This window comes from Rhamphochromis sp. 'chilingali' (genome assembly GCF_963969265.1).
Source record: "Rhamphochromis sp. 'chilingali' genome assembly, chromosome: 4".
Classification (NCBI taxonomy): domain Eukaryota; kingdom Metazoa; phylum Chordata; class Actinopteri; order Cichliformes; family Cichlidae; genus Rhamphochromis; species Rhamphochromis sp. 'chilingali'.
The window spans coordinates 17,418,527-17,442,523 of record NC_137948.1 but is presented as its reverse complement, the minus strand read 5'-3'; the positions used below and the strand labels follow the sequence as shown (position 1 = coordinate 17,442,523).

The 23,997-nt window shown below is 43.0% G+C and overlaps 1 protein-coding gene across 1 annotated transcript in view; it reads right to left on the bottom strand.

The window, feature by feature from the left end:
- Window positions 1-23,551, bottom strand: part of nfixa (nuclear factor I/Xa) — a 95,967-nt gene extending 72,416 nt beyond the window's left edge. The window contains exons 1-2 of the mRNA XM_080880021.1: window positions 23,420-23,551; window positions 312-843 (exon numbers count right to left, since the gene is read on the bottom strand). Coding sequence (XP_080736147.1) covers window positions 312-843; window positions 23,420-23,446 — 559 coding nt within the window. The 5' untranslated portion in view covers window positions 23,447-23,551. The remainder of the gene's footprint in view (window positions 1-311; window positions 844-23,419) is intronic.
- Window positions 23,552-23,997: the final 446 nt, after the last annotated feature.

Here is a 23,997-nt window from a genome sequence, read left to right as displayed (position 1 = left end):
ATCTGAGAGATAAATCTTTACTTTATTATTTTTTTCTTACCTTTTAACTGCTTAGTTATTACTTTAACGTTCCCTCCGTAGTAGTAAAAAGGGTTTTATTATGTCTCTGAATATTTTTACTTTTACGTTATTCTTTTTATGTTTTTTGTCATTTTCTATATTTTACTATATTGCAAATTATAGTGTGTTGTGTTTCAAATTGTTAAAATGTTAGCGCGATCCTAAAAGCACACCGACATGATTACATGTGGCGAGTGTTTACGTGCTGGCATCCCTCTCAATTAGTGTCTGATGTCCAGTTTCTCACATACCTGGCGTGTGGACGAAGTAGGCCAGGTAGAGGTCCAGCTCCTTGACGGACACTCCGATGTGGTGTGGCTGGACGCACAGGCCAGGGTTGGTGCACTGCGGTGACTTGACCAGTCGTTCTCCGTCCGTGCTCTCCAAGGGGCTGCCCTTAAACAGGATGACCATCACCAGGTCCAGCCGCCACACCTTGTCAGCCTGGCGCAGGCAGTCGATGCGACGTATTTTGCCCTTCTGGTCGGGGTTGGACAGCACGCAGCAGGGGGGCTTTTTGCCCGTGATGGTGAGCACAAAGTCCTCACGGAACTCAGGCCGGATGTCCTTGCGGAGCTTGGCCAACAGGCGTGAAGCCCACTTCTGCTTGATCTCTGGCTTCTCTCCCAGCAGTTCATCCTTCACTGCACGCTCTTCCTCCTTGGACATGCGCTTCTCGTGCTTTTTGAAGTATTTACGCTTGCGGGCCTGCAGGTTGAACCAGGTGTAGGCGAAGGCGCGGACATGGGGCAGAAGGGCCTCGATGAAGGGGTGGAATTCATCCTGGATGAGGGAGGAAGATGGGGGGAGGGTGGATGAGGAGAGGGAGGAGGGGGGGAAGCAGGAGGAGGCATTGGAAAGAGAGGGGGAGAATGGGGGAGAGAAGGATGGGGAGAGAGGGAGAGGGGGTGAGGAGGGGAAGAGAGAGGAGAGGCAGTTAGCACCGGCGCGCAGCATGGAGGAGCGGCGCCTGCTCCGTGTGAGTGGAGGGAGAGAATGAGAGGCGCAGAGAGAGAGGGAGAGAGAGAGAGAGAGAGAGAGAGAGAGAGAGAGAGAGAGAGAGAGAGAGAGAGAGAGAGAGAGAGAGAGAGAGAGAGAGAGAGAGAGAGAGAGAGAGAGAGAGAGAGAGAGAGAGAGAGAGAGAGAGAGAGAGAGAGAGACGGAAAGATACCTTGCGCTCTCTAATACAGACACATCGCACCGAAGGACACACTTCACAAACCACTGAACAACACATCACTGAATGACTGAGGTAAGAGATGAGACAGAAAAAATATGAGACTTGTCTCCATGAGATATTTGTGTAAATGTTGTTTGTCTGGTTAAATATAAACAAATGTGCTAGTTATAAATAAAAAATAGTGCCATCCTAATCCATTACTAAACATAAACAGTATTATTCTCAAAAGCAGTATAGTAAGTATCAAAAAGTCAAGTAAAAACACAACATTTCTAAAACATAATCCAAACTGACCACGCGTATTATACAATGCTTAAAACACTAACATAATCAAGAAGAACGCACATGCCAAATTCTGATTAATAAAATTAAAGCCGTCTCGCTGAAAAGCCACAACATAAAATATTTGTCCATAAATAATACAACTGCGCCTGCACTCAAAAGTGCTTAACAGTAACGATCAAAAAATATTTGTGAATAAAACAAGAATTACATGGTAGTTACCATTTTGCTCTCTCATCATAAATTCACCCCGTCGATTGCAAAGAAACTTAAAATGCAGAGCCAGTACAATAACTGGATTGTAGAGTCAAAAAAGGCGCTGAAGTAATGCTGAAAACAAAAGAGTGAGGGGGAAAAAAAGAAGCAAAAAAAAGAAGCTGATAAACTGTCCAATAAAAGCAGCAGGGGGCAAAAAAGCTGAGAAAGAGGAGACAGGCCAGGGGGTGCAGTGTAATACCAGCACAAGAACACAGGAGGTACTGTAGCAAGAGCTGCAGGAGAGGTGCTGTGCAAGAGCAGAGCAGAAGGAGTGTAGAAAGTTTAGCAATCTCTGTGTCTAAAAGGATGAAAAAAAGGAGCTGGGTGTGCACAAATAAAATAAAACAGATAGTGCAGCAAAATAATAAAATTGTCAAAAATTAAAACAAGCTTCTTTCTTTGTTTGCAAAAACATGCAGAGAAAATATCTTGATGAAAAACAAAAATAAAAAAAAAATGGCTGGCAAAGCAGCGCGTGCTATTGGTTCAATTCTGATCTGCATAAGACTCACGCAGAGGGAGAGAGAGAGCTGGACAAGGGGGGTGCGGACAGAGGAGAAGAAGGGGAAAAAAAACAAAAACAAGAGGACCGAATCAATGTTGGAAGACTGTGCACGACCGCTGGCAAACCCGAGTGCAGCTTCTTTTTTCCCCCTCTTTCTCTCCAACTCTGTCTCTCTCTTTCTCTCTTCCTCTCCACTTTCCGTCTCTAACCATTGACTGAGTCTGTGCCAACACGCAGAGGGCCCACCTATTTGGCATCGAGTCTCAAACAGCCCAGCCAATACGCACGCTCAAAGCACTGAAAAGGAGGGAAGAGAGAGATGGCAGAGGGAGAAGCAAAGAGGTGGGGGTGTGGATGGTTGGTGGCTGGTAGTGGAGAGAGGGCGGGAGGGGGTGGATTGTGTGTGGTGCAGGCAGAAGGCACGTCATTAGCCAAACAGACAAGTTCCAATCTAGTGCAAAGGCAAAGTCCAGAGGATATTAATTTTACATGCATCCAGACAGCACCCGCCTCCTAAAGCTCCCCCCCCCACACTTCTCCCTCCCTCACCACCTTCGTCACCAACATGGTCACAGCCATCCCAACAAACCAGCTCACTCTCTAACTGCACCCCCCACTCCTGAAACACCCCTCTCCCGCTCTCTCTCTCTTTCTCTCTCTCTCTGCTCGCGTTACACCACCTTGGCATGGGATGGCATGAGAAAACACAGACCCAAAATCCCACTAGACCCTGAGACCAGCAGCTGCTCCTGGATTTACCACACAAACAAAGAGAGGAGGGGGGAGAAAAAGACCCCCCTCCACCCCCCAAAACAAAAAATACCATCCAAAAACATGCTCTCCTGTTTCAAAATGCAGTCTTACATCCAAACTGGCCCCTTCGCCTCCTTTTTTTCCTTTTCCTGTTACTCCACTTTAATAGCTCCAGCACCATAGAAACAGAAACACATTAAAAGTTTCTGTTATCAAATTGGAGAGTTGTCTTGTTTGTGGGTGAGAAGCTGGATCTGATTGACAATGATGCCTCAAAATGCTGTGGTGGATGGGTTTATGCAAGTAGCCTATATAGCTTAAGCCTTATAAAACTATCAAAAACAGACTACACAGCTTCCTGTAATTGCAAAGTTGAGTCGAATGCATTCAGCTTTAGATATGCTGGTCTTTATAATAGTAAGGACAATAATATTTTCATTCTGCAGCCAGTTAATTGCCCATATTTTCATCGTGCTGCATTATGAATCCCACAATGACACATAATTGGGACTTAACAGCAGCAGAAAGTGAGGGAGCATGGGCCTGCGTAGCTGCTCTGGACAGCAAGTTGTCTCATCCTCATTGGCTGACTCACACGACCTCAGAGGTACAAGCTGTGCCCAGAGCACCAGGCGAGAAATATCTGACACAAAGGCTCCCACCGAGGGCCGATTCAACATAATCGGATGCATTTGTCAGAAAAATAATATCTCTGTGATGATTTGATGTGAAATACTGCTCCACTCCCTAGAAGTGCATTTAAATGTCATTCTCCCAATTTACAAAAAAGGAACACATTTACCCATTTACGCAGTCCAAATTACATGAATTAGTCCACAAGGCTCACAGGAATTACAGAGACATTGTCAAAACTGGAATCTTGACAGTGGGCAGCCATAAAAAGCTAACTTGTCATGTGGCAAAGTTGAGGGTCCGTTCATTTGATTGTGAGTTGAAGCCCCCTGCTGTGCAACGGGACAGGCTGTCTGTGTGAACGCCCTACAAAGGCCAGAGTCCTCTGGTTGGCTCCCAGGACCATCAGATTTAGCCTGGCCTGCTCCCTCTGTCAGCGTCTGACAGAGGAGCTGCAGCCTGGATGACTGGCTGGTCCACTGAATGGCTGACAAGCTGGCTGCCAGGTTGGCTGAAAGGCCGCATGACGGGCTGGGTGAATGACTGGTTGGCTACCCAGGTGGGTAGCTAGCTGGCTAGTTGGTTGCCTGGCTGGCTGGCTGACTGGCTGCTACTGTTGGGGGAGGAAGGGGGGTACAGACCCCATCTGGACCAGGCTGAGCCGGGCCGGGTGCCGATTGTTCGTGCTAGCATACGCCTGCCTCACACAGCCACGCTGAACACGTGAATAATGTGGGAATGAGAGAAGATGGTGGAGGCAAGAGAAAGAAAAAAAAAAACAGGCAAATGGAACATGAGGAGATGGAATTAAATAGGATGTGTGTGTTTGTTTTTGTTTTTGAAGAATAATAACGGAGGTGTGTTTGCCACTTATTTGAAAAGACTGAAGGGATCTAGACTTTTTTAATGAATGGGCCACAGACAAAGAACAGGAGAGCTATGTGCCAAGCACTGCAGTTACTTCCTCAATATCATCACATTACTGACAAGCGAAATGATAACCAAGATTCATATCAGGGAAATGAAAACCAATCCATTGTCCGAAGCGACGTGTTTTCTTTAGCGGATGAGCCCTGAGACATTTTTTGAACAACATAACTCCTGTTAAATCTTCATACCGCAAAAACAGGATGAAAAACTGAAGGTATCCTATTACGAGATAAAATTTTATCTGTAACATTAAGCAAATAAACTGCAGATACTATGCAAAAAAACAATACCCCTACCAGCCCCCCCCCCCCCCCTATAATCACTCTAAAAGAAACAAAAAAACCCTTTTAAAATCACTTAGTTAAATCTGCTACAGGGCCTCCTTCTTATGATCATAAACTGGACCAAATGCAAAATTATGCACAGCCATTGAGGTTTGTGCACAAATTGCAGTTAAAGAAAAAAAATCTTTTATTATTTTGGCTAAGAAATCAGTCTGTGTGGCACCCCGCTGTTTAATGTGTCCTTTTTTTGACATTTTCAAACCCGCAGCTCCTTCAGCTCATTAAGGAAGATTTCTCCTGTTTGCCCACAATTCTTCACGGCAGAAGAAACAGTGGCAGTTTTTCCAGGCCTGAGCCACGGCGCTCTGTAGGTATCTGCGCTGCAATAATGTAAGAGAGCGCTCCTCTTATCTCTGCATGCCATGCTCTGTCTTTCAGAAAATGACGACCTTTGTTCGGTCAGTCCGGGCGAGCCAATCTCCACTCACTCCACTCCGCTCCAGCCCTGACACGTTACAAACGCAGAGAGCAGCAGAGAAATGAAATCCAAACTCAGGTTTTATTGAGGCTTCAAGCACCAACAAAACACCAGAGTTAAGAAACCTATAAAAAAATAAATAAATCACCGTGTTCAACAATTCGGAGAAAATTAACAAGAGCGCTCCGTTTGAGTTTACTCATTAAACCAGTTTGTCACGTAAGGCTGGCTCGGGGATTACTTTAACTGTTTAAATAGCAGGGGCTACGAAATGAGTCCAAAAATTGAATTAAAATAGCATTAAATTCGAGTCAACATTAAATCCTTTAAATGAGAAAAACCCCTCTGTGTGGCCTATCCTCCATCAGAAAAGGGCCTGCACCTCGTCTTCCTACATTTCCCAAAACACTATGAAAATTAATACTCTCACCTCTGAAACAACGAAGCCCACCATTTTCACCATCTTCAGAAAAAGAAAGGCAAAAAATGTTTAGCGTTTGGTTCTTGGCTGATAGCGCCCGTTAACCTCCACGACCGTCGTTCCCAGCATCCGTCGGTCTGTTTCTGAATTAGACTTTTTATGTTGCTCTGTAAAAATAAATTGCAGGCCTTGAAGTCGACTGCTCTAAATACGAAACCTGTTCAAATCAAACGTCCCTCTTTCTCACGCCAAAAAAAGAGCTCTGAGGCTGTCTCTGTTGAGAGGTCTACCCACTACAAAGGGGGTCAAACTAATGATAAACTAATAAAAATGTATGCTAGTTCAATTCCTGCTGCTAACATAGGCTTAGCATTAGGCTATAAAGTGTTACCTCTGTGAAAACACATGTTAATCAGAGTAAAATCAATCACAGCTGCTCTAAAGCGTTTATGTGGCTTGCTTCTTTTTTTTCATTACATATTTATAAAGAGCCTCAATTTAGCTATAAGAAATATCGATCGATTTTAGAAAGGAGCAATAGTTTCTACCCGCCTCAGTGTTTACGATGCAATTAATTTTAACAAGCATAACTTTGGCCTGTTTCCCACATTGTCGTGTTTACCTGAGATGAATTTGCGGTATCAGTCTAAGTGTGCAAATAAATATCAAAGGAGCAAAAATAAACTCAGGACACGTGGGAGGAAATTTCTCGACACTTAGGCCTGCTTTATGCCACATCCTGCACGCTGATGTAACAGTAAGAAAGCAGACATTACATTCTTACATTTGATGTCAGTGTTTTGCAGGTGAAATATTTCAGGTTAATAGCAAAAAAGGGTGTTTTATTTATTTTCTTCTTTTAAATTGTGTGATTCAAAGTCATGCAGAAATTTAAAAGAAAAACTTAAAACAAAATTCATGTAATAAATGTCATTTGCTCATATTTTCTTCATGACCTAAATAATTTACATTTTTAGAGATTATTCAAATTTTAAAATCTGAGCTTTCTATAACAAGTTATTTTTTTAACCTTACTTGTAATTGCCAAAATAGATTAAATGCTGTCAATTTATTATACATTTGAAACTAAGTAATACCAAAGACTTTTTAAAACTTTTTCAAGGGAGACATAATTTTTTCTTTAATAAGTTATTTTAAAAAGTGTTTTTTTTTTTAGCAATAATCAGTTAAAAAGGGGCATCATGAATGTGTATTATATTTTATAGCTACACCTAAATGTACCACTGCTCCAAATGTTGTTTTTATTTTATTTTACAATATATTTACTATAATATAAATTGAACCTAAACTTAAAATAATGTTTTAAGATTATGCAACCATATTGCTGAACGCCAGATTTGTCTGTTGAAGTTATATTTCTTTCACAGGTTTTCTGTTATTTTATATCTAGATGATCCTGTAAAATCAGGCTACACACACACACACACACACACACACACACACACACACACACACACACACACACACACACACACACACACACACACACACACACACAGAGAGAGAGAAAAGGAGAGAAAGACGGAGAGAAAGCTCGTGAAATTTTCAGCACATCAGGACATGTCACAACTGTAATTCAACTTTGACATCTGTTGTGTAAAATCACATATTGAAAAAGACTATGGTGATATAAAGGAAGCACTGTGAGAGATCTGAATCATTTTGTGTGTGTGTGTGCGTGTATATGTGTGTGTGTGTGTGTGTGTGTGTGTGTGTGTGTGTGTGTGTGTGTGTGTGTTTGTGTGTGTGTGTGTGCATGCATGCATGTGCAAGTGTGTGTGTGTGTCTTCAAAAAAAACCATTTTCGGTTAAAGTTTCTTCAGTTGTTTTTGCTTTTTATAGGAATCAAATATTTTTCAGAGACTTGGTGAAACATGGAGTTCTAACTATTTTATGCCATATGTGTATAATGCCTTTTTAAAATTTGTACACAAAAGAAAATGGAAACAGCAGAGAGAAAAAAGTTTCGGTAAGAGAAATTTTCATGTTTCCTTCATATAAGAAACATGGGAAAATCGGGTGCCGAAGAGAACGCCTGATTGGATGTATCATCTCGCCATTAGAAGGTGGAAATTTAGTGACCTCACTGTTCTCGGAGATATTAAAAAAGGAACATCGAGAAGTTCATATGAAATGCGATTTCCTTGGGAACGCTAACAAAATTTATTTCCTTTTTTGTTCCATCACATTCAGACACAGACACACAGCATTTCTCTTGAAATGTCCTCCTTAATGTCTCATCCCTGCCACTCATTCGCTTTTGTCCTCAAAACCTTTTCATCCATTTCAATCCTTGGAAGAATTAAAAAAAGGAAAAACTTCCTCTTTTTCTGCTCTCTTCCTCCCAACGGCACAGATTGATGTTAAAAGTGTGTCTGCGCATCGTGTGTAATTACGCCTGTTTACACACTGAAGCATTACTATGTGTGAAAGTCTGGAAGCCATTTGTGGCATGAGGCTGAGAGAGAAAGACAGAGCAAGCGAGCTTTAAACAGCTCCAGAGACACAAGGACTGATAGCAAGCCGGGGCTTCTGACACAACTGCAGACCTGGGTAATTTTATACTCAAATATGTTTTCTCGTTTGTATGACGGGTTTGTCTTGCAGACTGTTTCAGCCTCAAATGTAAGCACATCAAAGATAAGATCAAGGGCTCTTTGTGTTTCTTTTTAAGCATCCAAAATTTGTTCAGCCAGGATTTTCCTGAGGTTTATGTGGTTTTTCTATGACTCTGGTCCATTTGCATAAATTTCACCTTACACAGTTAATTGTAAACAGGGCTTTAACCTCACAAGTGAGTCATACTCCCAATTTATGTTCTGAAAATGTTTGGAGAACAGAATTAAATTTGGAGTCGGAGAACACAGCTTGTTAAATATATCTGAATTTTTCTCTTTAGATGTGGCAAACGCTAAATGTTTTGTGGGCACTTTAAAGAAGGCTGCGTGAAACGTTAGACTTTTGCCCCTCTGATCCAAAACTGGATGCTAATCCTGATATCAGTGCCGTCAATTAGAAAGAATGTTTAGATATTACAGCGCGATGGGAGCGCTCAAACTAAATTAGGAGGATCTGCACTGCATTTTGCAAACAACTATTTAATAAACCACTCCGACATGTAGCTGCAGCTAGACGGTATGGTATAGGATTACTCGCAGGCAATTCCTAAATGAATACATACAGTATAGATTACTACCGTATGTGTGGTTCTGTAGCGTCACCAAATGCACACGCGAACGAACAGATACTGCTGGAGGTGGCATTTTCCGACAGGACATTGCAATAGAACTGAATACAGCAATTCCCCTCGACAAGGGCAGCCATTCTTGATAAGGTCAAGTAGGCAGTGTGGCACTTAAGAGTGTGCGTGCGTGTGAAACACAGAGAGAGAGATTGAGGGGGGATGACAGAGTGTGGCAGCTTTCTGCCTCAGTAAAGGGAAGCCATAACGTCTGTCTCACACTTTCTGTCTCACTCCAAACTGAAGTGCATGCTGCACACACCTACAGCGTTCCAGTCGGCACATGCCAGCGGCACAGACTGGCTACCGTGCCCTGCCTACAGCTGCAGCAAGGGCTTTGAACCTCATGATTAGCAAATACAGCAGGAATCGAGCAGATAATGAAACCAGATATCCCCTCCCCGCCATGCCCTGCTCCAGCAGTAGCCAAGGCCTGCTACTCCTCGCACAAGAGATGCACTATTGAGAGACTTTCTCTCTCACTCCCCCCTCATTCTTTTATTCCTCCCTGGTCCTCGTTCTGCCAGTCGGCAAGGCGAGATGCCAACCTCTCCCCAAAGCTGGGCAGAGTGCCCTCACCCTTTATGCAAATGATTCACCACTAGCCCAACACACACATTCATTCCGTGCCCCCCACCATCACCTACTCCTCCATTCCTTCATTTATTCCTTTCACCTCTTACTCTGCAATCCCTCTCTTGCTAACACTTTCCCTTTCCTGCACTTCATCTTGTTGTTGCACTTCAACTATCCCTCCCTCTGCTTTTTGCTGCTTCACTCACACTCTCACTCCGACCAATTTGCCTGAGCTCCCCCTTTCTTTCAGCTGCTATCCATCTTCGAGCATCTCTCTCCCTCCTTTCACCGTGGAACTCCTTTTTCTCGCTGCCTCTCCCTCGAGCAGCTTGACTCACCCAGATTCAAACTTGTGCACTCATTCCTCGCCCGGTTTCAGACAGGCAAGTGCAGAAACTAGCTTTACCCTCTTTCTCTCTCTCTCGCTCTCATACAGCCACTCATGCTATAACACATACCCTGTTTATATTTCTTAAAGGGAAAGAGTCTCTTCCAGAAATCCCTGTTTTTCTTGATCTCTTCCAGTTTTTATAACCATTATATCATCTGTCAGCATTTATCGCTAAGTAGATTGTTTGAAAGAAACTGTTTGGCACGATTGTCCGTATATTTCCTGTGAATTTATTACCTGTTTTGTGTGACTGATTGCTTCCTTGATTTTTCCCTGAGTCTTTGTTCAATCTATTAACACTCTCTTTTCACAAAAGGGGAAAAACTGCATGAGAGAAATTAGATTTGACATAATTACATGTTTTAAAATTAGCGTTCTTCTTTTTTTAAAAATACAATGCTTTCAGAGATTACAAGTGTAGCAAAATAGACTTTCAAAATGTCGGTGAAACAGCACTGATTCCTAATATGCTTATTTACTAAGAATAAAATGAAATTGCTACAGCATTTTGTCACTAGACTGGCAGTCCGTCTGCTTTTTGTGGCTTCATTTTAGTTGGTTAAGAGTCAAATAGTCTGAAAACAATTTTTTATAATTCATAATCGAGTTTCTAAATGTAAAAACACACTTTTAGCTTTTGTTTTCGGGAAGCCGATGTTTTACAAGGACATAAAAGCACTGCAGATTGAAATTAACTGGATGAAAAGGGCTTTTATGGAGGAAATACCCCTAACAAACAACAGCCCGGTGACCACATGTACAGCTAGAACACTAAAAATGTTTGGAGCACTGACCCCCTGGCGTTACAATCCAAGTTCCACATCAGCTCCCTATCAGGAACTCCGAAGCTTGCAGATTTAATTCTGCTTATCATATAAGTTGGAGTTTCGCCCTTGATAGGTTGGCACTGTGAGGGTTAAACGGTGCCCGCTCCCTGTGGCATGATATGAGCTGGGCCTTTGCCCGCGCACTCTTGCTCGTCTGCACTAAGTTGGTGTTAGGGGTTAAGAGTCAGTTGCTGCTCCAAGTGGCTTCCTATGTGACTCTGATCCCATTAGGGTGTCTGTTCCATATGGCCTCCTGAGAGCTGGGTCTTAATCTCTGCAATGCTTGATGGGGTTTGGCTCTTGATAGCAAGTTATGCATATCTCTAAGGCAGCAGTTTAAGGGTTAAAGGTCGCTTTGCCCATTTTGCACGGCACTGCCTATAGGGGCAGCCACCATGCCAGGCCAGAGGAAACTGAGAACACAAACACATGTGAAGTGAGAAACAAAGAGCCCTCAACCACACACACACACAAATCATTGTGAAAGTTAAATCCTCTCAAACCAATGCTTTTCTTTTTTAAAGATGAATCTTCCATAAAAGCCAGGGGGAGGACAGACAGACACACCATGCAGACGGGCGCCTCTGGGAGAGTGTGTGTGCAGTTATCTCCTCTGTGACCACGCTTATTGACTTCCCCAGCCTAAACTACCACCTCGCTCAGACCTCAGGAGCACCACAGCACCACAGGCAGACAGCCATAAGTACATGTCCTCAGAGGGGACATAAAGTGGCGGGAACCCACCTCGATAAAAAGGCACCTCACAGCCTGGGAGGAAAAAATGAGGAAGGGAAAAAAAAACCTGGATACTGATCCAAACTTTAAATTAAGTTAAGAGTTTCACATATACTGACGATGCATATGTATTTGATTGTTGCAGTTATTACTAAAAATGCCATTTTCTCCACTCTAATTTATAGAGTATAAGTGCAATTATGAAAGTACAATTTAAAACAAAAGAACAGTATATCCTTTTACGCTGCAGTATATGGAAATAACTACATAATAGCTTGCATCTGGTTGATTTATAGGTGGTATTTTGCAATTGCCCTTAGCTAGAAAATCCCCCTATTGTGTTGAGAGTTGGTATAACATGTAAGTGGAGTACTGTTTACATGTAACCAAATGTGCCCTTGCAGTCCTTAAACTGGATCTTGCCAGATATGTCCGTGTGTGTGTGTGCGTGTGTGTTTTAATTCGAGTATCCTGCTCAGTTTTATTGTTCTAAAAACAAAAAAAATATTCGTCACTACAAAAAAAAAGTATTCCTGCAATATTATTTTAAGCGAAATTTACAGTTTTGCAGAGACTTGATAAACCTTCAGCAAAACCAGTCCGGTATGAAACAACAGGCAGTCTCCATTTATAAACATGTGATTGTATGAAAAGATAGTATCACAGAAAAGTGAGCCAGAAGGAAAGAGCTGGACTGAAAGCAGCAAGAGCTGCCACGTCAGATGCTGCTGAAGCTTCTTGGCTGTCAGGACTGAAAGACACACACGCAGAAAGATACACACACAACTGCAGTATGGCCTCCACAGACACACACACACATGCGCGCGCACACAGAAACACACCACTAACTCAAATACATACGCACACGCGCACACAAAGAAGGGTTTGCCTTTGCAGTGCTGTTTGGGGAGTTGGAGTCATCAGCCAAGCCTGACACCCCTGCTCAGTGTAGCCATCACCGCTGTCTTTCTGTGAGTCAACATGGATGGAGCCGCTCCATCAACAACACAAGCCGGCCCTAATAATAAAACGAGCAAATCCCTCACTCCAGTTTGCCTGCCATACGCCAGAGAGGGCCTGCCCGGGGTCTGATCATATCCTGTTAGGATTGCTTCTGGATTTGCACTTATAATTTGGTTACACTCTTCAAGCATTCAAATAAATATTTTGTTTACTAAATTTCAGTTACGGTATTCAAATGCTTTTAAAAGTCCCTGTGACCAGATTGTCGTAACAGTATATGCAAAACGTCCAAACATTTATTCGCATACACAGAGAAGAAAGCACAGTATGCCCTGGATCAGATGCAAAATAGGATTTGGCCTCATCTTTATTTAGGCTAGCTTTCCCATTCCTGGAGAAATTGCATTATTGAATACAACAACACCATTGTTTCAGCAAATTTTAGACGGGCTTTCGGCTTTATGTATGTCCAGAGAGGAAAATCAAAATGTGAACACCGTTTTTCACTCTGAAGCAGAGAAAAGGCTCTTGTGCAGAGATTTGATTCTCCAGATAGCACTTGGCACCGTTTGCCTACTCTAAGTACTATAATATGGTTATGATGCATTAGCATTCCTTCACATCACCAAAGAAACCCAATATGTGTATATCAAGTATTTTAGACAGCGGAGGAACAGAAAAGAGGCAGAACGAGAAACAGAGAAGGGAAGGAGGTCCAGAAGATGGAAAGCCAGGTAAAGGATTAGCATAAAAAGCCAATAGGGAGTAAAAAGTTGCCCATTGAGCAGCATTCCAATGGACAAAGCCTGGTGAATGATGAAACTGTTTAAGATAGCTCGTGCTGTTCTCAGGAGAGGCAGACAGGGAGTTAGTAAAGTGGCTTTTAAGCTCACCAAATCCAACATATCCCAGATAAGACTATGGCTCCTCCTGAGGGAATGAAAGAAAGGAGAGGGGGCTGGAAAGAATGAGGTAAAATACACAAGAAATGGTTGAGGTAACAGATGTAATGCGAGCAAAAAAGAGAGCTGGGGGAGTTGATGAGGAATGATAGAGAAAAACAAAGATAGGCAAACACATCTATTAAAAAAGGGGGGGGCAGAAAAAGAAAAAAGTATAAAGAAATGAGGTGTATGAAAGTGAGAGCGTCTTTCAAATGAAAACACATGTGAGTTTTGGTGTTGCTTGAGCCCGTCTCAGAGAGTGCAGTGAATGAACCCAGAGACACCGAGCGGCCCTGCCTTCGTCTCCAGCGGGATTTTATCACCTGCATGAAAAGCAGCTTGAACACACATTGGCCAACATCATCAATCTCCGCTCGGCTGTGTTATAGGAGGAACCTGTGCAGGCTCTTTATGTACCTTTTAATGCTTGGATACTTTTCAGGTAACAAACTCATGAAGTAAAGTTGCAAAACTCCTTCTAAACGCACACGTATTTACAATTCCTTAAAAAAAAAAAAATTTCACCCGACAAAAAAGGAAAAAAAAACATTTTCTGTTTTTTTGGATAGTTTACAATCTTAACTGCACCACTTAAAAGACAGGAGACAGGTGCACACATGCACACAGGCCAGAAATTAGAGAGTAAACAAACAAGGGTTCATTTTAATCATCCCTAGCCTGTTTATTTAGCACCGGTCAGGATTTAACTAATAAACCTTTTTAAACTCCATTGCAAAAATTCCTTCTTTTTCGACTGCAGGAAGAACATTCAAACAGTATTAATTCCTCTGCTGGGAAAAGGGACAGCCTTTTCCCGGAGCAATCCATAACATCTGAATATAAAAATAAATATGAAGAGCGGGCGCGCTCGTAACCCCAAAGTGAGGAGGGAAAAAACCTGCCGGGAAGTTTGATAGTGCTGTATGTTTTTCCCCTGTTTCGCTAGCATCTGGGACCTTTTTCAGTTACTCTTGCTGTGTTTGAGTACTTTAAACTGCCACCATTTCTCTTTTTGCCGACCTCCTTATTAATTTTAATCAGTCTTTTGATTAAGGTTGCCCTATTCTATTTCTGTCTTCTTTTTCTTTTTTTTTTCAATCTTTTCCGTCACTCCCTCACTGCCTCTCTCGCTCTCTGCTGGACGCCCCAGTGCCAGTTAACACACCACAAGCCAGAGGGAGGACCGCAAGAATGCTTAAATCAGCATAATTAGGCCTGTGTGTACTTTAAACACACACGTTTCCCCCAGTCCTGGACCCCTGCCACCCGTACACCGCTGTGTACGCAGCCACGGCCTGTCTCTTTGAGTCAATAAACACAAACATATCAGCAGTCAGTCTCACAAACGTTTACACAGTATACACAGGCATACATATGCAATACATGAGGTGAAAAATGATGCAGTATCCTTCTTCCACCCAAATGAAGCTACCTCCCTCATAGAGCTGTCACCCCCCCGCCCGCCCTCCGGGTCCAAACCACCATCACCACACTAACAGTTTGACCCTTTACACTGCGTAGCTGAAGGGGAGGGAAAAAAATGAGTTGAATACGCGGGTGGGGGTGGTGGGGTTTACTCTGCACGTCCGCTCAAACATTTCCATAAGCGAGCCCGGTAAAAATTAAGCACGAGCATGCACTGAAACAATGGCAAGGGATCTCGATTGGGTTTGTGGTTTTGTCCCACACACACACATCTGTATGTGTTTTAGGTTTCAGTGGTGCATTAACAAACAACAGCCTCCCAGCGAATCCAGAGTTCTGAGCTACATATGGGGATTATCAGTAGTCATTACAGACCATTTAATAGCAATCAGCATAATCAAAAATGAATCAGTCCTATCATGTGAATTTCAGATGGCTAATATCACTGCCTGGATTGATCATATTAGTTAAGATGGAGGACTGATTAGACAATATTTGGCATTTCGTTTTACTTAAATGATCACACGGAGACCCGCACGCTTTGGAAAGAAGCTCAAACTCTTTACTCACACATTTATTTTTGTTTCTTTTGGAGTTTTTTTGTGTTTTTTTTTTTTTGCCATTTATAAGAATATCTCTATAACAGAGCTGACACCCATGAACGAAGGCGCGCTCAGTACAAAAGTCTGAAAGTCAGCAGCTACACAGCGTTCAGAGGCATCCAATCAAAACATTACACTCCCTCCCACAGGAGTATAAACAGCGACTGCTCCCGAAGAAGCTTCAGGTGCAGATGGACACTGCGAGCGAGGCCTGCACTTGCACAAACAGCTCCAAACACAGCAAACCCCAATCTTGTGAATCGAATGAGAGGAAGCGTGCCAAACATGAGAGGCCGGATACACTTTAATTTATTCGATATTCTAATTTCCTCCCTGAAGTTATGCACAGAGCACAAGTACCTCGTGAAGAGCGATACGCTCACCCCTCTGACTTTGGAAGTACAGTGGCGTTTCCATGGAGTTCATATGTCATGCAAGCACAACATGGACCTAATTTGATTTCCATTTTTGACATCGGCCGCCTCAAAAACAGATAAATCTTATGTGGCCTGAGCTTAGTTTCTCCAGAGAGTGATTAGAACACTATGCTCGGTCCACTTAAGAAAAAAAAATTGTCAGCAGCATTTGATCAAAGTGGTGTGATACTGTTTATATGAGGGTACACAGTGAAAACTGGCCACAAAGAAGCCACTCTGTGTGTCTCTCTCCCTCTGTCTGTGGCCTCTTTCTCTCTGCCTCACACACACGGGGCACGAGCACACTCATTTCTCTGTTTGTGTGCTCACACAGCTGTGGATCTTGCGCTGGGTTCAACCAAGGTAAAGATATGGTATATTACGCAACGGCTTATAGATTTTTCCACCCCTGGCGAGCTGCCAGCGCTCTCAACAGGAGTGAGAGAGAGAGAGACAGACAGAGTGAGAGGGAGAAAATCAGAGAGCAGCACACTTTGTTCCACAAAGTCTGACTCACTAACTGGATTCCCTGGCTGCAGTTGGAACTGCAGACCTCTGTGTCCGCAGATACACTGCGGACACATGGCTGAACAGAAATGTGTGTGCACACACATGTGTGTGCGTTACTTAATAATACGGGGAATTACAATTGTCAAAGAGAATCACGGTGATTGGGAGTTTGCAAGCGCATCCGTAACAAATGTCAGACATGTTCGTTTGGCCTGGTTGATTTTTCGGCTAACGCTCCCGTGGCTGCTGCAGCCCTGCACCGCAATGCCTCTTCTAACTCACACAAATGTACACAGAGCCCAGTCAAAAATAAATGACCTTAGCCAGTCATTCAACACACTGGGCTGTCGTGGCTATACAGCCTGCCCTATATATTGCCATCAATAACCATTTAAAAATACAGTAAACATATTGGCAAAGGCTTAGGTGTCGAACAGTAGCCTGCGATTGCTTTGCTTGCATTTAATTCGAAATGCCTACACTTTTATGATCTGTTTGTTTAAGGAGAACGCCAACTTTTTCCGACGAGGCAAAACAATCACAAGGCTGTTTTAACTGATTGGGGGGGGGGAAAAAGCACAAATAAATGTCTTTGACGTGAACAACAGAAATGTGCACACATGACAGACATTTTGGTGCAGACTACTTCCAAAATGAGACTTGGAAGAGTCAGCAAGAGCAGCCCAATCTGTTTTGAATCTGACGCTCGCCTGTCAGGATGATCAATCAGAATGTTTTCTTGATTTTCTTACTGAGTACGTGACATGCATATGTTAATGAAACTTGCACTCTTCTCATATCAGCCTCGTCCATATTTTCCCGCCTGGATTAAGGAAGGAGCCATACTGTTCACACGCAAGGAAACAGAATTGCTTTCACTGAGCTGATTTGGCCTAGATCTCACTCACTGAGGTTTCCCCTACTCTTTTAATTGGGCTCTTGATGCTCGAAATAGGGTATACTTCCTCTAATTAGCTATATCTATAGCGTATGGGAGGGTGATGAATGCATGCATGTGTAAAATCCTCTTTTGAGCAACTCCAAACTAACTAAGAGCTTTAATTTCACGCTAGGCTGCATTGTCCCATTCAGTGGGGTTACCCCCACAAAAAAAAAGGAAAAAAAAAAGCCTCTGAGAAAATCAAAAAGAACGAAAAACACACCAACGGGTCACACAGGAGGGGGATGGAGCAAGATACAGGGAGAGGGTGAGACAAACAACAACAACAACTGAAGCTCATCCTCGAACAATGCCGATCACTCACTAACCGTTACTTCTCTTTAAAAGGGAGCTAATTGAGAAGGTGGAGGGGTGTGGAGGAGAAGGAGAAGTGGGGATGAAGGTGAAGGGGAGTCTGTCCCAAGCAGATGCAAGAGCAGCGCACTTCTTTGGCTCTTGCATCTTCTCATCTCTTGATTCCTTAGTGGTTTCTCACATTTCCCTCGTCTGATGATTTCATCTCTTTTGCTGGCAAACTAAAGTCTTTTCACGTTAAATGACTGTAAACTGCTAGTTGTTGCACCTCTGATTCTGAAACCTGAGAAAAAAATAACAGTCTTGCACAGGGAGGATATGCAATTATCAGTCAATCACACGAGCACTTTACACACTTAATTCGTACCCCAGCCAAGATTAAAATTATATCGCATAGTGAGCAAAGCCACAACAAAAGCTCTGAGGGACAATTGTGAAAATTTGATTTTGGAGCATTTTCCACCCCCGTGACGAAAACTGGCAAAGGCTAAAGTCGGAGCAGCGTTCCCAGTATCAGCACAGTGAGGGGATTTCGACTCTGCTGCTGCTGCTCCCGCTCCTGAACGCGTCTGTCTATCAGTCTATAACATTACGTGAGTGTTCATTCTCTTTTCGGATGAGTTTGCGTATCTTCATGCATACATGTGTGTGCAGTATGGCTCGGTAAACAAAACTATCTCAGACCAACATAAGACCGCTATAGGGGCCGCCTGCTACCACTGGCCACAGATCAACCTAAACCTAATCCACACTAGAAGGCAGAGGACAGGGAGGAGGTAACATGTGCACAAGGCCACACATAAACACGCGCATATCGGCCACACAAACACATGCTCATCCATCCAGAGGACAGCCACCTATTACCGGATTGTGCCAAGTGCCTCGGTTAAGCATGATAAATCCATTTTCTATGGGCAGTTGGGAAGACTGCACAGATAAGGGATAAACAGAGCGCCACTGTGTTGGATTTAAATCACCTCCAAGACAGATTCACCCACATTCAAACAAACACACACTGCCATAGGACGACTGTCCAAGAGCTACCTTAGGCTATAGGTCTGGGGCTTTATGGGTCCTTCAATTGCATATTTTTTTCTTTTTTGGTGACGTTACAAACAAAAACTCATAATTTTAGTATAGACTACCGTTTGACACTATGCATGTGATTTCAAAATTTTGAGTAACAATTTAAGTTAATTTAGGCACACATCAATCCCTCACACATATCAGGCACATTTATTGGTAGCCCGTGATCCAAATGTATTTAGACACTGCTAAACTGACATCATCATGTGCCATTTCTTATGCGTTCCTTCGTGCCTGCCTACCAGCTCTCACTCGGGGCCAAGGAGCGTAAGTTGGACCTTGTCTGCCTCTAGCAAAGGATGAATAAGTAAAAAGAACACAGTGTACCCCTGGGTTCTGCCTACAACTCACTGCCTGCTTGCCCTTGGCCTGCAGTTGGCCATTTTCACCCTGCTTACCGTCCACCACAACAGAGCTGTGCCTGCAAACTAGCTATGTGTGCGCAGGATTATAGGGAGTGTGTGTGCATGTGTGGGTGCAAAGTGATGCCGGTAAGGATTGGTATGTTACCAGATCATGCAGACCCACCTCGGCTTACACCAGCAGTCACTGACCGGTCCCAGTGAAACCAGAACCTACGCTGACGCAGGAGAGCCGTGGCCCAAAACGGGACGGAAAAACAAGTACTGTACGCACACAAAAAGCACACACTAGCAGGTAGTTAGCTGTGACGCCATGTGTCTTGAACATTTGACCCTTTGTGACAATGGCGACTTCTAGGTGGAAACAGGAAAAAGAACAATCTCAAAATTCGGCTTAAGAATGAATATTTGATTTGGACAGTCTAACGGTATAGAAACTGGCTGTGTGAATTTCACACAGATTGCCACACATATTGTGCGCTGCTCCATATACAGTGATTCACTTGGCTGTTTGGTTGCGATAAAAATGCTTTTATCTCTATCACCAAAGATACTGTCTGCAACATCTTCACTCCCCCCCCCCCCCCACCCCCTCTTCTTGTGCTATTGCTATATGGCACGGCTATTGTAGCCTGTGCACATTTCACTTCATGCTTCTAATGGCTCAGCCAATCGCACATGGCCGAGTGAATTTCAAGGACTCATTTGAAGTCCAAAAAAAAATCTAAAACCCTTAAGAAGTGCGTATAATAGGACATGAATGGCGTATAAGCGAGAATCAAGTGAACAAATAAAAATGTTCTGCGCGTGAACTGCGAGGGGAGCAGTTAAACAATCTCCCGGCACATTGTTAAACATTTCTTATTTTGCGGCAAAAGCTTCAGAATTTGGCGCTAGCAACCCATTTCATTTTGGATAAACGGGACTTAACAGCAGTCTGAAATAACCGAATTCAAAAACGCAGCACATAGAAGTTTTAATTAACGACGCCCCCGCCCCCCTCGACCTTCAAGCCGCAATAAAACTTCATGCAAATGCATTTCCCGTCACAGGGACGTGAAACAATGCCACGCGTACGCAAAAAAACAAAAAACCAACTCCTGCTAATGTTTGGCAATGTTTTGCACCGCTACTTTGGCTCGTCGGTCCGTCACCTACCAGGCTATTCCAAAAAAGCTTTTATCAGCATTAATAATGCATTGTAGGTTGTTTACACCACTTTTACATGTTTTCTGTGATTTGTGAATTATTTACACGACAGTGATCAAGAACAAACTCTTAATGGAGTCACTGGACGAATGTGGAAGGATGGATGGATGGTTAGGCTACAAGCAATCTACATTACGCACGTCAGCATCCGTGTGTATACTCATGTGAACCCCCCCCCCCCCCCCCCACACACACACACACACACACACACACACACACAAATGGCGTGTATTCCGTTTTAATGACGCATCAAAAGATAATTAAAAAGAGCAGAGCATAAATTAATGCAAATGTTTAAGTCATGTTTCAATTACAGGTGTGAAAGAAGCAGGATGCACGGGCGTCTTTGGGGTTAATCTTTGACTGGTGTTATCTTAATATACTCGACATACAAACACGAGCTCTCAAGGAGATACGAGAGAATGCAAACAAACCAGCTTTGCTTGATATCTGTCACTAGACCCGTAGACGTAGTAACAGCAGCCTAAGCAGATCAATATGTATCACGCATATGGGCAGCACGAGTCCATGCGGCGCTCGTGTGAGAGGATCTGCTGCCAATTAATTTTAATTAATGGAAAGAAAGAGGAAACTCGATGCGGACCTCGCCTCATACCGCCAGGCTCGGAAAATTATCTGTACTAAATATGCAGTAGGGCTGCTGGACTTATTTTACGGGGCAAATCAAATGGGCTATTGATTATTAAATGTCATTCTGACTATAAAACCTGCAGACGGCAGAACAGTCAAGAGAAAGCGGGAAGAAAGAGAACGAGGCCGACGCGTTTCTAGGGATGCCTGTGATTCCGGGTTTGTTTTTTAGTTTTTGTTTTTTTTTACGTAAAAACAAACTAACGGAGAAGAGACATACACACATGCATACACATTATACTTTAGTTTCAGTCAAAGAAAAAGCAAAACAGGTCTGGTCTGAAGGCCTGAAATAACTGTGAGAAGGAATCCTGCATGTTTTCCTCGGAGCTCTCGAAACCAGACTGTTCTGTTTAAGGAAAGGAATGATTACAATTCTCTGCTCCACTGCAAAAGGCTGTGCAGCTACAATATGGTTTGGAATACATTTTTTGCAAAACGTATGAATATTACAGTAAAGCATTTTGTAGGACTAAAAGAAACGCAGGGCTGCAGGCCGTGACCTTCCTGTATCATTGAAATGTAACACGCAGGTTGGAAGCCAAACTGTGATTTTATTATGTTTCAAAAGTCAAATTAATGCGCAAAAATTATACATCATAAGCCTTATAATTGGCATTTATTGCACTGCAGGCTGTAACTTACAGGTAACTGAAGCTTGTGTTTAAAAAAAAATCATTTCTTACTGACAAATGGGCCGACTGATATTAAACGGTAATTATTAACTCCACCTTTAAATAAAGGCTTGCTGGTGACGTGCGTGCAAATAAAAAAAGTGCTTTTATCCCGGTGTGTGAATTTGATAAGCCGAGCGGCAGAAGGGGAAAACGGACCTGCGGTGGCCTGGAGCAGCAGGCTCGGCGCTCCTGTGGTCCTCATCTGTTAACTCTGCAGTGACTGTTCTAATATAACTTGAATAAACATAACTTTAAATGTATGTGCTCTGTCGGGCACAAAAAGTGCGGCGCTGTAAAGAAAATGAAAAAGGTCATTTACAGCGTGACCTTTGATCTCCCGAGGCCTGTGATATGATCTGTTTTGATTTACAGATAAAGGCTCCTTACGCACTGAAACAACACAAGCCGAGCTCATAAAGACAATGTATTCACTGTTATGAAAAATGAAACAAAAAGAAAAATAAAGCCTAAGCTCTACGTCACTTCTGTCAAAAAATCAACAAAGACAAAAACAAAGGTTTGAAGGTTGTCCTAGTCCTGTGTTTTCCTTTAATCTCGAGTTTATTTCTATTGCACAGTTTACAGATATATATCAAAGGAACATTATAGGGTATGAGGTGAAACAAGATAATGCAGCGTTTTAGTGCACAGTGGCAGAAATGCTTAGAGGAAATGAGCCTTGAAAGGTCAAAACTAAGTCTGTAATTTCGAATTTAGGTGAAAACCTGTGAGCTAAATATTCACAGATCTCAGTTAAAAGCTGCAGTTTAAAGAAAATGTTTTAAAGCAAATTGATCTAAACTTTTTTTTAACTTAACTTATTCCTCTGTGTAGAACCTGTACCTGATCCACGGCCTTTAAAATTACGCACATTACATTCTCCCGCTTTTTTTAACCGGGAGAATCCCTAAAAAGCTTCCACCTATACTGACTTTCATACAATGATTATGCAAATATTACGGAGTGGTTCTGTTGTTTATTTAAAGGGCACCTCCGTTTTGTCATTAATCAATCTGACACCACCGAGAACACACACATGCACACTTGCCCACAATTTCTTATTTGGCTAAAAAAAAACAACCCAAAAAACAATTAAAAATAAATAAATAAAATAAAGCACTTTGTTTTGTTTCTGCTGTTGCAGAATATGATAAATCCAGTTAAGATTGCATCTAGGACGTGACCCTTAAAGGCCCCCGCGGCTGAAAACTGGCAGACCACCCTACAGCCGTAAGTTAGAAACCTTAAAAAAAGAAGAAGATTTTACTACTCAAGAAGCTTCATTAAAACTCGTTCATGAGCTTTATGGATAAAACCGGTTATTGCCTCCGTTTGTCTGGAATTAGTCGCAAGCTGTCAGGACACCCAGCCCCTCTTCCCCTTTCTCCAACCTCCGTTTTATATAAAATAGATTTGGGAGAAGCGCCATTTTCTCTCCAAACCATGCGCAATGAGACGCACAAGAAAGCCCGTTGGAGGAGTGCCATTAAAAAGAAAGGGGGAGAGAGAGAGCGCGAGAGAGGGAGAGAGAGTGAGAGAGCGAGGGAGGTTAAACACTATCGGGGAAAAGAGAGCAGAGTTGGGAAAAGCTCCTTCGTACGCAGCAAATGACAAGTAGCAGCGCGACAGGCGACACAACACTGTAAACCACGTACAGTAAAAACAAACCGGAGGCGCGCTACACCGGGGGGGAAGGGAAAAAAGCAAAGCGCCGGAGCCTTAAAACGGCGATTTTCTTCCATACCTGTGTCAAGCAGTAAGGGGAGTACATGTTGGAGTCTACAGATGAAATTTGGAGTTGCTGATAACAAAGTTGGATGGAGGTTCGCTGCGGTGCCGCATTGCAAAGCCGCTGTGGCTCAGTCCAGGCTGTAACCCCGCCTCACTTGCAGTGAAAGCTCCGCGCTAACTTTAGAGGAAAGTTTTTGCTGCTCTCTCTCCCTGCCTCCCTCCCTCCCTCTTTCTCTCTAACGCTCCCTCTCTCTCACTCACTCTCTCTCTCTTCCTCCCCGCTTTTCTATCAGATCGTCACAAACCTAACATTATGTTTGAAACGATCGTTATTTAAACGTTTCTTTTCTCTTTTCTTTTCTTTCTTTAAGAATCAACGCTTCGCTAAATCCCCCAAAGAAAAGTCGCTTGAGCTACAGTATTCCTGCAGAACTACAGGGGCTCAATGTGCGCCTGTGGTACTGTGCGGGCAGAGCAGTCAGCTCGTTGTATTTTAAAGATAGTAATACTTTTGTAAATGTGGCATGGGATTTCGCTTATATTTTACTACATGATTTAAACACTTCGGAAGCAGAAATCTAAGCTTTTAGT